This window comes from Xylocopa sonorina, chromosome 13 (genome assembly GCF_050948175.1).
Source record: "Xylocopa sonorina isolate GNS202 chromosome 13, iyXylSono1_principal, whole genome shotgun sequence".
Classification (NCBI taxonomy): Eukaryota; Metazoa; Arthropoda; class Insecta; order Hymenoptera; family Apidae; genus Xylocopa; species Xylocopa sonorina.
The window spans coordinates 1,629,109-1,645,109 of record NC_135205.1 but is presented as its reverse complement, the minus strand read 5'-3'; the positions used below and the strand labels follow the sequence as shown (position 1 = coordinate 1,645,109).

General features: G+C 35.7%; 3 protein-coding genes across 4 annotated transcripts; all 3 read right to left on the bottom strand.

Annotated features, from left to right (window-relative positions):
- Window positions 1–1,607: 1,607 nt before the first annotated feature.
- On the bottom strand, window positions 1,608–5,918 carry LOC143430083 (EH domain-containing protein 3-like). Its single transcript, XM_076906036.1, has 7 exons — window positions 5,601–5,918; window positions 4,571–5,081; window positions 4,183–4,496; window positions 3,846–3,954; window positions 3,415–3,733; window positions 2,190–2,360; window positions 1,608–2,077 (listed from the first exon to the last, which is right to left on the bottom strand). The coding sequence occupies exons 2-7, from the start codon at window positions 5,054–5,056 to the stop codon at window positions 1,872–1,874; spliced, it is 1,605 nt and encodes a 534-aa protein (XP_076762151.1). The 5' UTR covers window positions 5,057–5,081; window positions 5,601–5,918; the 3' UTR covers window positions 1,608–1,871.
- Window positions 5,919–6,910: 992 nt separating this feature from the next.
- Window positions 6,911–10,475, bottom strand: LOC143430183 (lysosomal acid phosphatase-like). 2 transcript variants are annotated; one of them, XM_076906217.1, is made up of 7 exons: window positions 10,331–10,475; window positions 9,745–10,025; window positions 9,570–9,665; window positions 9,163–9,402; window positions 8,113–8,419; window positions 7,819–8,033; window positions 6,911–7,719 (listed from the first exon to the last, which is right to left on the bottom strand). In XM_076906217.1, exons 2-7 carry the CDS (start codon window positions 9,919–9,921, stop codon window positions 7,573–7,575), a joined length of 1,182 nt encoding a protein of 393 aa, XP_076762332.1. In that variant the 5' UTR covers window positions 9,922–10,025; window positions 10,331–10,475; the 3' UTR covers window positions 6,911–7,572. The 2 variants fall into 2 exon arrangements, with proteins under 2 accessions (XP_076762332.1, XP_076762333.1); XM_076906218.1 differs by having other exon boundaries at window positions 9,745–9,925; window positions 10,331–10,471.
- Window positions 10,476–11,830: 1,355 nt separating this feature from the next.
- Window positions 11,831–15,466, bottom strand: Dh31 (diuretic hormone class 2). The gene is made up of 4 exons (XM_076906184.1): window positions 15,455–15,466; window positions 13,264–13,372; window positions 12,545–12,649; window positions 11,831–12,454 (listed from the first exon to the last, which is right to left on the bottom strand). Exons 2-4 carry the CDS (start codon window positions 13,347–13,349, stop codon window positions 12,322–12,324), a joined length of 324 nt encoding a protein of 107 aa, XP_076762299.1. The 5' UTR covers window positions 13,350–13,372; window positions 15,455–15,466; the 3' UTR covers window positions 11,831–12,321.
- Window positions 15,467–16,001: the final 535 nt, after the last annotated feature.

Genomic DNA, 16,001 nt, shown 5'->3' with positions numbered 1-16,001 from the left:
TCTCTCTCCCCCTACATATACATATATATTGTATACATGTGCGAGAGAGAGAGAGAGAGAGAGAGAGAGAGAGAGAGAGAGAATAATCACTATACCATAAACATTATTCAAATCGGAATGATTTGAATTCTTTAAAGTTTATCATACATAAATTTTATCATACAAAATATTACAGAAATGTAATTTTCATTTCTTAATTTTTTTCCACAAAGTACAAGAAATAGACTACGAAACAAGTGTGTATTTTCTTTTCAAATTATCACATATGAAGATACATTATAAACACAGTGGCAGTGCTAATAGAAAACATAATGTGGTTTCTCAAAATATAGTTATTTTTTAGTTTGCAGTGCAAAGTTGAATATATAGTCTATGCATATATAATATAATATATACTCGTCCGTTTACAATTCCTTTCTTATATTTATAAAAAATGAAATGTATATATTTATAATTAAATATTTTGATTTTTAGTTGTTTCTCAAAAATATGTAATATACAGGTAAATAAGTAAGAAATGAGCCAGATACATATAAAGGGACTCAATCAATATGCATCTTAAAAATTATTACAGAAAATTGAATATTTTCTTTTCATGGAAATTTCTACTAACACAGCACAAAGTAATTAATTAATTGTTTGTTAAATATAACAACCTTCTTGCTTCATTGAATAGCTGAATATATATTCATATAGTGTTAAGTGATCAGGTAAGCTATGTGTCTTATTTCATTGAATTTGTGTTCTCTGTTATACAAGACTAGAATATCCATTCAAGTCCATATAACGAGCATGGGTTTGAATACTGTTATCAATGATGATATTAATAATATTACCAATAATTGTACTTTAATTAAACCGTGACGTATTAAACACATACATATATACAAATATACGTAATATATACAGGATGTAGGACAATGGGTGGTATATCGTGGGATAAGAGTAATTCCCTTTATGAAAAATAAAACGGAAATGTAAGATAAAATATTGCATTAGCAAAACTTCATTTTCGAATTTGAAGATTTGTTTACTTTTAACTGGTTAATTTTCGACTGAATTTGACCATATGTATGACCAGATACAAAGTTACTCTACATGCAAAGGCAAGTCGAAAATATCGAAGATCGTTAATTACCCGTTAATATGTACACTGGAGATTATTTCAGGAATTATCCAAATGTACGTACTCTTAATCAATTTTTAAACTCGAAAATAGGATCTTAAATAAACAAATTTTATTCTAAATGTTCGACTTCTTTTTCATATAGAATAATTCCTTTCCCATTTGTGTCACCTGTCATGCTACGTCGTACATATTCATTAACTATATAACTTCATTTTCCATTATATATCTGTGAGTGTTATGTATAATTTTTTTAATTTATCAAAGTCAGCGAAAGACTTGACCATACAAAATTTAATGTCAGTTTCTACAGTGATATCGAAAAAAAAACAAATAAAAATGTATAATCGATACGTTACTACGGTCAAAAGGTGTTTTAATTACGAAATCCTATCTCGAAAGGGTACGTGGTGTAATTCCAAAACGTTCAATAGGCCGTTATGGAAAACAACGCATACATAAAGAAAGGCGTTTTTTGTTATATATTTTCTATTTATTATTTTTTTAATATTTTCTATTTAATCATTTTTTTTTTAAATACATATCCGAATACGGTATAAAGCTGTTTATTGAAGCAATGTCTGCGAATGTCCCGTACTCTTTCGAAGATTGAAAAATATAGAAACATTAATCAATCCTTTTAGATTGCTTTGTTAACGAATTAATAAATATAAAGTCATGTAATGTGCGTACCAAAGGTATAAACCAAACGTATCGGTGAATAGTCACGAGAGTCAAGCACATATTACATATTCCGTTTAGATGGTGGTATGAGATGATCCGGTAATGTTGCTGGTAGATCATAACCTTCGAGTTTTACTTGAATTAAATGCTTCGCTAAAGCAAATTCATCGGCATCCAAAAATCCATCATGGTCGACATCGGATAACTTCCAAATTCTGCCAAGTACATTGTTTGGCAATTTCGATTTTACCATTTCGGATTTAGCCGCTGAAAATGTTATCACAGACGGGTAATAAATGATTATACATTGATTAACGTAATAATAAGGAAAACAAATTAATAGTTGGAGAACGTTAGTGTAATAAATAAAGTGAAGTACCTGCTCCAGTAATTTTCCCGTCAGATGGTCCGAGGGTTTCAAATATTGCATCGTATTTGTACCTTTCCTTACTAACAATCCATTCTGGTTCGCCCGCGCCAGCGTCAATACCTTCCCCTCGTTTATATCCGAATGGACTCACTTGGTCTTCGACGCCTTCAAATGCACCACCTGTTATACAATATAGTATCACATTTCCATTGTATAGATCATATCATATCAATTCTATAAAATGTTTGTCATATCTAAACACTAACAAAAACAAATATTAAAGATTAACGCGTTAAACAACCAGCTTGTTTTGCTTGTCGTTTTGTTCACGCCACACTTAGCCGTTAAATGGACCATGCACGGTGGCAAATTATAAACAGAAGATAAGAAAACGAAAGCTGAAGATAAATGATGCCAGAACGACTGTCGAATTCTAGATACAAAATGTAGTTCAGTTTCGTTCGTTAAAATTCCAAATTTTGTATTGCGAATTAAACGAATTAATTTTTCTGTCTAAACAAAATGTTTAGTCTCACAATCAGTACGCCTGAATTGGCGTAGCGTTCAACGCGTTAATAACAAATTTATCTGTGTTGTACAACAAAATGAAAAACAAATTTTGTTCAAACATTTTACTTTTCCTATCTCTTGTTCAAAACAAGATACATGTCTTAAAATGAACAGATTTCATGTAAAAGCATCGAATGATGCAAAAGAATAGTCGCAGTCATCATTAGTTTCTTAAATATTTTATGATATTAAATGAAATTATTTATATTATTATTTATTATAAGTAGAATATGAATATTCCTGACAACACAACTTTGTCACACAGTAAGAACACTGTGATGTCACTTGTGCCGCGTGGCATCACTTCCATAGTTATCTGCCGCCGCATTCGACTGCGGTTATGACGGCATGCGGTGACTACTTTAGAATCAAACTAATAAACTTTTTAGTTTTCATATTTTTAATATTGGTTTATAATCTGGATGGAAAAATGACAAAATTTAGAATGAACATAATTGGTACGCGGTATCGGCACTAGAACGGCACTGTGTGCCCTTCTGGTACAGTTACACATGTGTAGTCAGACACACCGTGCTACGCAGGTGCTTTTTCGAAGTGTTATGCGATTCGTTGTGTTGTCTGGGATGTTCGAAGTTTCATAATTTTGAGCTAATATTTGTAACTATTAAAAACAAAAAATATATGTATAAAACAAAACAAATACCTTTGACGAGAGAGTCTGACGTTGTACCGATTTCTTCGTGAGGTATCATAGCCATAAGTCTGGCGATATCTCTAATAAGCATGTTATCAACCACTTCTAACAACTTGGGCTTTATAGAGTTGAATTTGTTAAAATCATGATGGGCCAAGTTCTCTTGCATTTTTTTGAGGTCCGGAAAATCACCGGGCGAAATTTGCTGTTCTTTTTGTATCTGATCGTAAATTTGTCCTAAATTTTTGATAAGTTCCTTCTTTTTAGTGTCTTTGCCGAAGACGCTAGGCATATCTTTTCTTAAAGCACTGATTATATAAGCGTGTACCTATCAATACATAACTGAATTTTATCGTAAGTTCAAACAATACATCGTTGATATCGACCGATTAGTCATACAAGGTGTGGCCGTCGATGCGCTGATTTTTATATTTACTTACTTTTGCTAGTCGTGCACGTTTAATCAAATCGTTGAGTTTTCTAAGAGCAGCATTTCTCGGCAGTGACTGCATATCTTTAAACAAATCTTGTTCCTCATCCTCGAACAACCTAAAAAATTCCCAAGATAGTAAAATAAGAAATATATACATACATATGTTAGTTCCTACAAATAGTTGTATATATGTGTCTGATAACGATAATACCTAAACATTTTTAAGTATGAAGTGTTTAAATGCTTTGTGTAATAAATAAAATTTATACATAATTTTATTTATGCACAAAGGTGATAAGTATTTGAACGAAACAAAAGAACGCAAACGCGAAGAGGCCACTCGCCTTTTATTTACATCGTATCTTAAAGGCTGGTCCCAAAATGAGCCAATATATACCCTAGCTACTTCAGGTGTTTGTAAAACTTTTCCTAAAGACCACATCAATGCTCCGTATACTCTCATAAGTTGTTGGTGATCGATCATATCGGCTTTATTGAGAACGATTCTAATTTTATCATCGTGACCGCGTAATGCTTCGATCAACCTCCTGAATTCGTCGGAAATGTCAAGTTTGTGCGCATCAAATAACAATATGATTCTGTCTACTCTTTCGGCAAACCACTCCATAACACCAGTGAAGTCATAGCCTCTATCGACCTAGCATAAGAGAAGATGGTTTCTGATTAAATGCAGAATTTTGCTTGATTAAACAAATTTATAAACATACGTACCCTTTGTTTCTCGCCTGACAAGATACCAGGTGTATCAACAATGGATATTCCTTTCAAAACAGGAGACGCAACAGTAGAACATTGAAATCTATTAAGGAAAGCATTGCCAAATTTGGAAAGAGGGCGAAATTGCTTATTGGGGTCAACGACTAAAGCATTTCCAGGAATTACACCCTCTTTCTCGCTATACATAACTGCAATAAAGCGGTCTGTTGTTGGTTCAGGCCCTATTCTTATTCCAGGGAAGTCTCGTTCCAGTAAATACTTGATGAAAGTTGTTTTGCCAGTAGAATATTGACCCACCAAAAGGATCATGGGTTTTGCATCGAAGTCTGGGTCATCAAGTTGTGGTGAATGAAAATCATGAAACTGATAATGCTGCTCGAGAGGCAATAATTTAGATTTGTAAATTTTTTTAAGGCCGTCCGCAACATTGTCAAAAATATCCTGTTTACTGCTTTCTTCTCGATTTAACCAGCTGAACATTTCGTATAGTAGTTAGGAGATAATCCTGCAAATATAACAATATATTATAAATACAACGTAAACAAAAATTATTAGTCATATCACTTTTCACATTTTCACCATTACGTTAAATCGTATTTTTGATTCAACTCGATCTTCAATTTATAGTTTTGATAAAACCATTCACAGAGTCTAAAGTCTTGTACCACACAAGTCAAATTGCATTTTCAAGTTAATCGAAATTGAAAGATTCTATTTTGTTCGTAGTTTGACAAAAATTTGTCATGTAAATAATAGATGCACATTAGTGCGTAAAATCGTTTCCCAAATTACTTGAATTCAATTAATTTGTATAAGCTGAACAAGATCTAAGATGACGTACGATAAATAACGTCAGCTTATGTTAGTAAAATTGCAACTTATTCCTCCTTATTAATAAACTGATTTATGAATAAATATTTTACGTGTTATATGGTTTATTTGGCAATCGGTTGATAAGTAAAGTGAACAAAAAAAAGCATAAAAATTGCTAAAGAAAACAGATCAAAACGGAACAGAATCTAACCTCTTGCTACGATTCCAATGAAACACAAGTAGAATGACAGACGTGATCAAATACTATCATACGGTACGTTTGACGGCACGTATAACTTGTAAGCGTTGGAATGTTAATTAGGATACTGTACGTCAAAACAATAAATTTTAAAGATGAAATTGCCCGACACTCGATAACTTGCTTTTATTTTTCGCACACATTTGAGTCGATGAACGAGGATCGTTACACTTATACACCTCGATGACAAGAGAGCGACAGGCCGCACGCGACGACTCGACAGACCACGTCGTGAGGAAAACTATACTGATACGGCTGCGCATCTGAAGGTACCTCATTCCATTTCCTAGCCTCTCATCCTTCTTTGCCCTGCATTATAGCATACTTTACTGTCTCTTTCTATCTCCTGCATACTACTACTACTACTATATGTTTCTTCTCTTTATAGGTCTGCTTATCGGTGTTAAAGATGTAATACCTTTGATCTTCTATAGTAAATGTTGACAATGTGTTGTTTCGTAAATAAGTACAACAATCGTATAAATATTTTTCACGATTATTCAATATACATACTACTTCAACGAATTCGATTACTTAAATCTGAGTATACCTGAATCAATTTAAACGAACTGTTTCAGATATTGCCAGAATTGGAAGTTATCAGAATTCTGAATAAATGATTACGAGGGAATGTGTAATAATACCAAAGTAACAAATTAAATGATTAAATAGATAATAATATTTAAAGTAAAACGATTATTCTATTAATGTGTGAATTTAATTAAATTAAACCGAAAGAAATGCATAGTTTTAATAATTTATGAATTATTTTTTTTATAGTTTTACATAAAATAATTCAATTTTGGATGATGTGGACGGATGTTATATGCCATAATATTATCAGACCTTTTTCTTTTTGGATAAATGGACAAACTTGTTGCTTAGGTGATTCATATATAGTGTAACTGTGCGTACACAGATACGCATATCGTCTATGTTAAAAGGCACGCATGTTTTATCTCGAAATGAGCACAGTGTTACGCATCACTATTTGTCGAGGTCGATCATATCCCATGTACATATATACCATACACATGTATTTAGTCGTTTTCTTATTTATTTGTAAATACAGAAATCAATTACAGATAAGAAGGGACAAAAGACACGCAAAGCGTTCAAGTTAGCTTAATATTTATTATGAAAATATATCGATTAATGAAATTACATGCAACGCGTACATGTGTATGAATATATGCGTTTACGTATCGTTTTGAAGCTGATGGATAAGAAAAAGCAATTCAACCGTTCGACAGTAAGTAATGTATGAAAAAAGTACACAACTTATATTGTATTCAATAAATATAAAAAGACATATTTCAATCGATACAGTACAGACTCGACACGTTCAACTGACATTCGTGCATATACATATATCTTCCGTTCGAGCGTATGTATTTAAATTTAACGGAAAGAGTGCTCGGAATAATCGTTCGTGTATTATGTAACAAGACATGCAAAACATCGAGTGTCATTTGTTGCGTAAGCAACGCGGACACATCCTGGTTAAACGATTTTGTGCCAATTTAGTAATCTTAACCAGCTTCGCTCGAATTAGAATTGATTCGCATGATACGGTACACTTCGTGGCCGCTTGCGCTATCACGGATGCGTACCAGCATTTGTATTGAGATTTCTGACTCATTTTGTGAAAAAAGAATTGTCGCGTGCAGAGGAATGTTCAGGAATGCCATTCAAGTATACCTTCGAGGAAGTAGTTCTCCAGTGTCATCCATCGCATTCCTAGACGAAAAGTTGGATTTTTCCAGGAGAAACAAAACTATCACTGATTTTATTACATACTCGTTACTTGTTATTACTTTTAAACTAAAATATAAATATCGTTTATTTTTTTCCAGTTTTCTCTATCTTTTTCACCATTTAGAAACGTATAGAGAAAAGAAATAGGTTTTCTGAACAGTGATAATTATGAAAGAAGACATTCATTGTCCCAGTTATCGGGAAGCACATTCTCCCATAATTTCATTAAATTTTTGAGTAAACAGGGCGTGCCACATTTTGGTATATTCATATAATACGGTTTGATTGTTTTTGTGCCATTTAAGTATATTAACTGTAAATAAAAAGAAAGAAGTAGAAAGGGTAGAAAATTAGAAGTAACAAGCGTTAACTGAAATACAAATAATTATTTATACTACATAAGAAACGATACCTTCAATTCCTGCGTGCTCTCAATGTCTGCGGAATCAACATTCGACACGGCATGCAATTGGAAAATAAGTGTTGCGCCGTATTCTGGTTTAAAATATTCACTCGTGAATCCCATAGCTCTCAACAGATTAACGAGAGTTATATCATGCACAGAGTAAAGATACGTTCGCTTCGTATCTTTCCGCGCATGGTTTAAAATTTCTTTAAGTAATGGACCTAAAGAAGGAAGAAGAAGGAAGAAGAGAACAATTCAAATGGATTTTTGTGGTAAATTTTATACGATATTTTCACATACCTCCCCGAAGTCGCTGTTGCAACGTATTGCTTGTAAATATGGCTAAACTACGGGCTGCGATTTCACGCATTTGTTGATTATAATACTTCTTTGTCCATTCAGGTAATTTTAATCCATTCTGTTCTTCGATTTCCAGAGTATTATACAAAAATTCAACATCGGTGATTGTTGTAATATTTTGTCCAGTGTAATTGGAGAGTTCCTGGTAGTAATTGGCCGGTACAGATCCTGGACGCATAGATTCATTCACGTACGCTTCCTTCAGAGCTTCCTCTAATCGTGGACAAGGATACTTGACTACGATCGTCTGAAAATCACGATTGTTTGCTTCCTTTTCTTGCTCTTTTTGTTCTTTCATTAACACTTCAAACTGATTCATTAGTAAATTTTTCTCTCTCTTTTTTCTTCTCCCTCGTGTACAAGCGCTGTCGCATATGGTTCTAATGCGTTTCAATATCCAAAGCAATTCGCATACACGTGCATACAAGGTGAGGCACATAAAACGCGACAAACTGTTTTCTTTAAAATTACTACAGATGTCGGAGTGAATTATTTTTTAACTAAATGGTACAAGGAAACTAATTATTTGGGGTATAACTTTGTGAGAAAAGTATTTTAGGAGAGGAGAATGGCCATGCACGCCTTCGTTTTTATGGCATAAGTCATTACCATTTTTTATTTAAATAGCTGTTAATTAAAATTACATCACTTATTTGAAACATTTTTCAATACTTTGCATAACAAAAGAGTTGCAGCCAAAAATATTTCTTTCGAGAGGATCGCCGAAAAGCGTTGAAAATGAAAAATTGAAAATAATCTCTACAAAGATCTACGTGATCGTGAAAGAAAAGTCAATTCCTAGTATTACTTTTTTTAATTAACAGAAATCACGCAGCCTTAAATATAGTTCAACTCTTATTTAACACAACTTTTTGTAAATCTTTAGAAAACTTTCAAAATTTCGTCATAAAAAGAAAACAGCTAAAGTTGGATCTCATGTATATACATATATCGCATTGCACGCACGCACACGCATGCATATACACATACCTTGTCCAGATTTCTAGGAGTAGAATGGACGGGAACTGGTCGCCAAGCCAAACCCGGTACAAAGATTTCTTCAGCGGTTGGTGGAAATAAAGCAGCTAATAAAGCTTGTGCGGACATTATGCACCTATCCGCATAACTACTCTGCGTCAAAGACAGGTTGGCCTCATACTTGTTACCAATCAGCCAGCCATATTTGTTACGAATCCATTGTCCGACGTTGTACATTCGTAACATACCTTCCTGCGTATAACATAGACTGATACTGTGACTGCGTTGATACCATAACTTTGTACAAGGCGAGAATTAATTTGTCCATAAAATGGTAACGCGTCGGACCATGCGCATTATTATTAACATTCAGCGAGCCGATACTCGCCAATTTAATAAATTCATTATGATTTAGTAACCTTAGTTAACGCGCCCCATCCTCCTTGCCATTTATAATCTCGATACGGATCATTTGGATATGTTTCCGTTGGAGTACGTTCTCCGTGTCGAAAAACCTGCTGAATCGTTAGAGAAGTTAATTGCTAGAGGAATGATGGTTTACATACATTTACACGCACATGTACGCATACTTACGAAGATCACTTGTCGTATAGAAGTTTGGTCATTGGCTGTGCCACTAATCGTCGCAAATGCTGCATAGGCAAATAACGTAGTCCCAATACCGATGCCAAGCATTGAGACTGTTAGGCGGGTACTTGTACTTTGTCGAGAATTACGACTCGATCGTGGTTCGTTTCCTCTTCCATTCATTCCACTTACATATATAGAAAAAGATACGTTTGCCTGATTCACGATTGTTAACAAATGCGCACGTAAATATTAGAGACGCTCCTTCTCGTGAGGCAAGACTGCATCTATGTCATTACGGACACTATACAGTTTAATTCGAACTTTTATTAATCACTCTGATATTAAACTATAACTGTTGTTTTTCGTTGCTTTACTTTCATCACTATTCGTTCTCCTTAATCGCGTTCGACCAATCGGCGACTAGCAAAAGGTTTATGTCGTGTTTCAGATTGTGTCGCGTGTACAAGAGAGGAAAGAAGGGGAAATAATATTATCGAGAGATGAATGAATGTTGCATGATGTAAACGAGAGGGGGGATTCAATTAACAACCAATTATTATGTTAAAAATATTGCAGGTTCTTTACTTACGTTTTTGTTGCTGTTACGTTTCTTACACACGATAGTATATAGTGGACGCGCGTATCTGTAGAAAGATTACGTAGCGTAACAGTATGTTTCCATTTTGTATACTGTAGGTGGCGTGAAAGTGCGCTGGTGTCACGATTTGTACATTACATACGTACATTGGAACGAAGTCGGACTGGTTAACGTACTTAGATAAAGTATGCAGCGTACGAAAAAGAAACAAACGGAGTATTTATGTATTAATATATTTAAAGTTTGCTAACCATCGTTGTTAATTATTCATGATTAAATAATTGAAATATGTTTGCATATACACATATATTATACACTTTACAAGTTTTCTGCAATGGTAACAGTAACAGTAAATGATATTCACGTACAAGAGACACGAAATAGGTATCGTTTACTTGAAAGAGATTGCGATAAGTACTCATACGATCATACACGGCTACATCAGATGTAACTTTCGTCTCTCAATTAACAAAAGCGATGGTCAATTTTTGTGTTTGTTCCTTTGCGACACACAGATGCAAAGAATATTTAAAAGAGGAGAGGAATAATAAGGAAAATAATGTGGAAATCGTATTTTTTATGGCACGTAAGAAGTATGTATTTTTGTTAAGTCGGTATACACGTTGACACGTTGATAATTAGATTCGGTAGCACTCATTCGGAAACTTATAATCACCGTAAAAAGCTAATCTCAAAATAAACAATGACCAATCATATACTGATATAAGTATGACGGCGATGATAAGCTTCATAACATAAAAATCATTTCAAATGCAAAGTATAGAATTTCTTTTCAGTTTCTTTCATTCGCAGCATTCATATTATCATCTACGATCCAGCGCAGATGATATTGCCGATTCATAAATAAATAAAGGAAACACTTGCTTCGTTCAGATGAAGTTTTACGATGGATTTAATGAGACACGATCGATTGAGAAAATTAGTGAACTCGCGAGACGTTGAATTCATATAATGAATTAAACATATAAATATGATCGAATATCGTCAGTTTTCATTCCGAGTCATTCCATATTGTATTGTCGATTGATCGTATGGCTTTACTATCTTCTCCTTTTCCACGTATCCTGATAGACGTACTTGCACAGGTAGGAACGTGTATTCGTATATGTGTCTGATCGCAAATACAATTATTTTATACGATAATGACTAGAGTATAGAGGACTACATTTTATCGTCGTAGAATTTTAAAGAGACGAGGAATTAAGGTGGGAAGGGAGAGTGTGGTTTACGAACGAGAGCTCGTTAATAGAGGAACATGCAAATTTAAATAATGAAATAGAAGCGGCTAATCGCAAGAATCCGTTATACCTGATTTGGCTGAAATTTTGCAAATAGTTTCATTTTACGTAAAAGCTATGTTTGCGAGTGGAATTTTTAACGACTTGAAAATAAAATTTCAAAATTTTGCGAAAGGCAATTGAATCAATGAATATCACTCTTTGCGTTACCGATACGGTATAGCGCAAGATTACATTACTGGTTCAAGTAGAGCGAGATACAATGGATATATAAACACTTATAAATATCTCCAGTAGTATTGTTGAACTCGGTTTAGATTTCTCAATAATTATTGCGTTACACTAAAATGGTAAAATATTTTTCGCAAAATTTTAAATATTTATTTTCGAGTTGCCAAGAATTCTTCTCGTTAACATCATTCTAACACAAAATGCGACTATCCTCAAACTTTCGGCTTTATCAGACATAACAGATTTCCGAAAATTTTGACCAAAAATGAATACGAGTTGAAACTAGAAATGGATTTGGACCAAGATACTAATCGATGGCTGAATAATACACTCGAATCACCCATACTACAAATTCGTTTCGCGACGGAGACATAGAGCAGGAAGTATACCTACATATTATTTCTAAACGAACGAATTTATATAAATAAATATAGATAAAGATCGAGTTTAAGGTCGAAATACGATTGATCAAGCAAATTAGTATTCTCTAACCTAAGGTTGTTCTGAACGACGTCGCCTACCAGGACCACCGGCGTAATTCGCTGCAGCTAATCCCATCAAATGTTTCGCGGCTTGCGAGCCGCTAAATCCACGGCTCAGACCTAGATCCAATCCTCGTTTGTTGCTGTGAAAAAGGTTGTGATTAGCGTGTAACATTAATAAAATTAAGTTAGGCTCGAATCTATCCAGCGCATTTTATCAAATTATTATTTACTTTTCAAGCTCTTGATTACGCATCATGGTGTGGCCGAGCCGAGTAATTATTTCCATCAGTGCTTCCGGATCTTCATCGCTGAACTGATTCCAATAACCCTGTTGCCTATAACAGAAAAATGGGGATGGCATTGACACGGCTAACGAATTCAGACTCACTGTCCCGCTTTGCACAAGGTTCGTAATAGTATTTCCTCTTGATTCGTTGCGAACACCTCATTGTCCGATGAACCGCTATCGAATTTATAACTTTTCCATTAAGCTCGATAGATGGGTGTTATATCTAATAAAACGGAGAGGCGGAGACAATGCCGGTGTCTTTACTTTTAGATAGCCGACCGAGGAACCATTTCCTCTCATTAAACGACGGCCCGTCAAATGGAACTGGGTTAAACTTTCTGACGTTGCCAGATGCGTCTTTACGTTCACTTTGCGCGTACGTATCTATTTTTCTCCATTTTCCCTCGCGCACATAATACGAGTACGTCGATTTCTACTTTTACACTATACTAGTATCGCACTTCGACGTTTCCTCTCATTTCCTGTTTCATCACATCTCAGCATATCTTGACTCGCATATACTTATGTACACAGAGCATTTACTTATGTCAAACAAATCAAGTTTATTAAGCACACACGTATGCTGGTCGCGTAACAACGATTGATCGAGGAATAGCTCCGCGAGAAATGGATAAAAATCGTATCTAATAAAAAACTTACGGCGCAGCATTCGTTGAAAGGTTCGACGAAACGAAAAGGCCGACGACCATTAGCAGAATGCAGAACGATACGATCCCTTGATGCATTCTCGCGGATGTTTCTTTCCAATCTGGAACAGAAGATGATAATTGTCATTTTTGGTGCTGAATTCTATTTAATATAATCGTACGTGAGGAGGATAAACAGAAAGAGGATGGAACAGAAATGGTGCTGAAAAAATGAGTAGTGTTGGAAGATGCAAAAGAGGATACGATGAAGAGAAGAAAAGAAAGGGAAAGGAATGGTAAAGTCTCCGCGACTCTTCTTCTGTCAGGGTGTCTCATTGTTAACGGAAAGACGAGCACATTCAGCGGCTAAAGCGACTAACAAACTATTCATGCCACTATTCTGGTAAAGGACGGTAAATCGTGGCCAACTTTTCGAGTGGCTACCTGTATTGTAAATACTCGTATAGGTATTTTTGCGGTGTACAACAGACGGCTACGCGAAACGCTCTACGTTGCATACAGGTATTTTGTTCTTTTATTTCCCTCCTTGTGTTTCAAACGAGATTCACCGGTCTAACGATTTCGATCACCGAGAGTTCGTTCCCCCTACAATTTTCACGGATACGAATGATATCCGAAGTTTCGGGCACACCTTGGATTATACCGAGGCTATTCAATTCCTCTCCGTACCGATGTTCGTTCAATTAGTATTTTATTGAAAGGCAATCACGAGTCGCTTTGAGCGTGCCGAATGGCCATAACACGGGATAATTGGATTCACCACTTCCGATAATTGATATTGACGATACATTTTCACACCGGCCTGTACTTACATTCGCGAAGAATAATTCGCAGCCTGACCACATCTCGTATGCGGCTACGAATGTTTGAACACGCAAATTCCTCTGCTTGTTTTATCGAAATGTTTACTAAATGCCGTTGGCAGTAGAATCGGCGAACGAAACGAATAAATCGAATGAAACGGTATACGAGTAATGAAAATGAGAAAAGAAAGGAACAAATGGTACTTCTTTATCTCCCGCGATAACGTCGGAAAAGGCGAGGAAAAACAGGCATGGGTAGCTTGAAGGTGTTATCGGAAATTCAAAGTGTGTACGCCCGAACGGGCAGAAACTTCATCTTGAACCGTGGCATCCACTTCCTTTCCTTCCGTTCCCCGTTCGTCCTCGTCGTCTTCCGTGTTCCGTTTTCTATTTAACGACTAATCGTAAGCACCGGTATCTACGTATATACGCGTGCACGTAAGAAGACGAATCGCGTTTAACCAGGCATAAAAAGCTAAACGGGAGAATAGCTCCGTATCCCTCTACAACACTTACGTATATACATATATAATTTAAAAATTTACCGTAACCAATCCGATAAATCTGTAACGTATATCGTAAAGTATACGTAGAAAGAACAATGTATAGTGAACTTGCTCTTTCGATGTCAAAAGCGAACGCGACAACAAGTGAAATTGTTCCTCGGCGTACCGTTTAATTGCTGCGCCGCGAGATAGATGGAACGGACGTGTCGCAAATTATCTACCTACGTTTAAACAGTACCTCGCGTACCTATGTATCAATATTCGCCGCGACGGTGAATGTAAATCTGTTGTCCACCTGCGTATGGCACATATTTACCTACGTGCATATAACCGCAAGCCTCCATTGAAAGTGCGCCACGGTAGTGCATTTATATTCGTAACTCTTTTAATTTCAAATGTACTTCTATGTTGAACTTATTTAATTTCCGTTTCGATTGTGGTTGGTACCGCGCGGAAAATCGAGCATTAAGTGAAATTGATAAAGGAAGAATGTATAAGAAAGAAGTGACAAATAGAGAGCAGAACAATTGGATTTGTTAAACAGTCATGAAGAAAGAACCTATATATTCGTATTTAATTTACTTTACTTTACGTCGCAACGAAACAAAAGCCAAATGAAACAATAAGATAGATTGGACCAAAGACGACACGATTGCAGAGGTAACAATATGCATTTTCATTGTGACTCCTAATGTAATAGTACGTATAAGTTCCTCCGCTTTTCTTAATTCGCAAATATCAGAAAACCTTGTCGTTCCCGCAACGACAGAGCAGAAACTGTGTCACGCGCTTCGTTTATTTCTGTTTAAACGAACGAAGGGAATAACGGAGTGCGGAACGTTCCTACACTTACCTCTCTGTTCGCAGTGCTTACCTATCGGGATGATGAATCCTTTGGTAACCTTGCAACAGATACGCGGTTGTTCCTTCGACGGCGGAGAACACTGTTCTGCGAATACGAATCTTCCGTTGACGGTTTATATAAGCCACGCGACTTTACAGTACTTGTTTCATCCCCATTTCCACCCCCCATCTCTATCCCCACTCCGTAATACTCTTAAACATTCTCGACCAATCAAACGGATCCGTGTTCTACCCCGTCCGAGCTTCCAACCCTCTATCAGCCCCCTACGTTGTACCCACCGATAACCACCAACGAACGTAAACGTGACGCGAACTTTACCAAATCGTATCGTCGATCCCTTTTTTCTCTTCTTTTTCTTCTTATCCCTTTTTTGTTTTTTCACGTCCTTCTTTTTCGAGCCAAAGCGAGCAGAGAAAAGTCAGAGGTTAGATCGCGACGCATCACGTACGATTATTACACCAACAGCATTAAGTACTTGCTGTCAGATGCATCGCGGGACTCGAATGATATTGACGCGCGTTGCGAGGTTATACATTTTCTGAAAGATACCACAATC

What these genes read in the sequence shown, in the direction of transcription:
- LOC143430083 (XM_076906036.1), bottom strand. Translation starts at nt 5,056, where the DNA reads ATGTTCAGCTGGTTAAATCGAGAAGAAAGCAGTAAACAGGATATTTTT. An exon ending in AACGTGCACGACTAGCAAAA is followed by an intron (nt 3,734 to 3,845) that starts GTAAGTAAATAT and finishes ATGTATTGATAG; the next exon opens with GTACACGCTTATATAATCAG. An exon ending in CGGGAAAATTACTGGAGCAG is followed by an intron (nt 2,078 to 2,189) that starts GTACTTCACTTT and finishes TAACATTTTCAG; the next exon opens with CGGCTAAATCCGAAATGGTA.
- LOC143430183 (XM_076906217.1), bottom strand. Translation starts at nt 9,921, where the DNA reads ATGAATGGAAGAGGAAACGAACCACGATCGAGTCGTAATTCTCGACAA. An exon ending in CTCCTAGAAATCTGGACAAG is followed by an intron (nt 8,420 to 9,162) that starts GTATGTGTATAT and finishes CGTGATTTTCAG; the next exon opens with ACGATCGTAGTCAAGTATCC. An exon ending in GCAACAGCGACTTCGGGGAG is followed by an intron (nt 8,034 to 8,112) that starts GTATGTGAAAAT and finishes TTCCTTCTTTAG; the next exon opens with GTCCATTACTTAAAGAAATT.
- Dh31 (XM_076906184.1), bottom strand. Translation starts at nt 13,349, where the DNA reads ATGCATCAAGGGATCGTATCGTTCTGCATTCTGCTAATGGTCGTCGGC. An exon ending in CTTTCAACGAATGCTGCGCC is followed by an intron (nt 12,650 to 13,263) that starts GTAAGTTTTTTA and finishes TTTCTGTTATAG; the next exon opens with GCAACAGGGTTATTGGAATC. An exon ending in CGTAATCAAGAGCTTGAAAA is followed by an intron (nt 12,455 to 12,544) that starts GTAAATAATAAT and finishes CCTTTTTCACAG; the next exon opens with CAACAAACGAGGATTGGATC.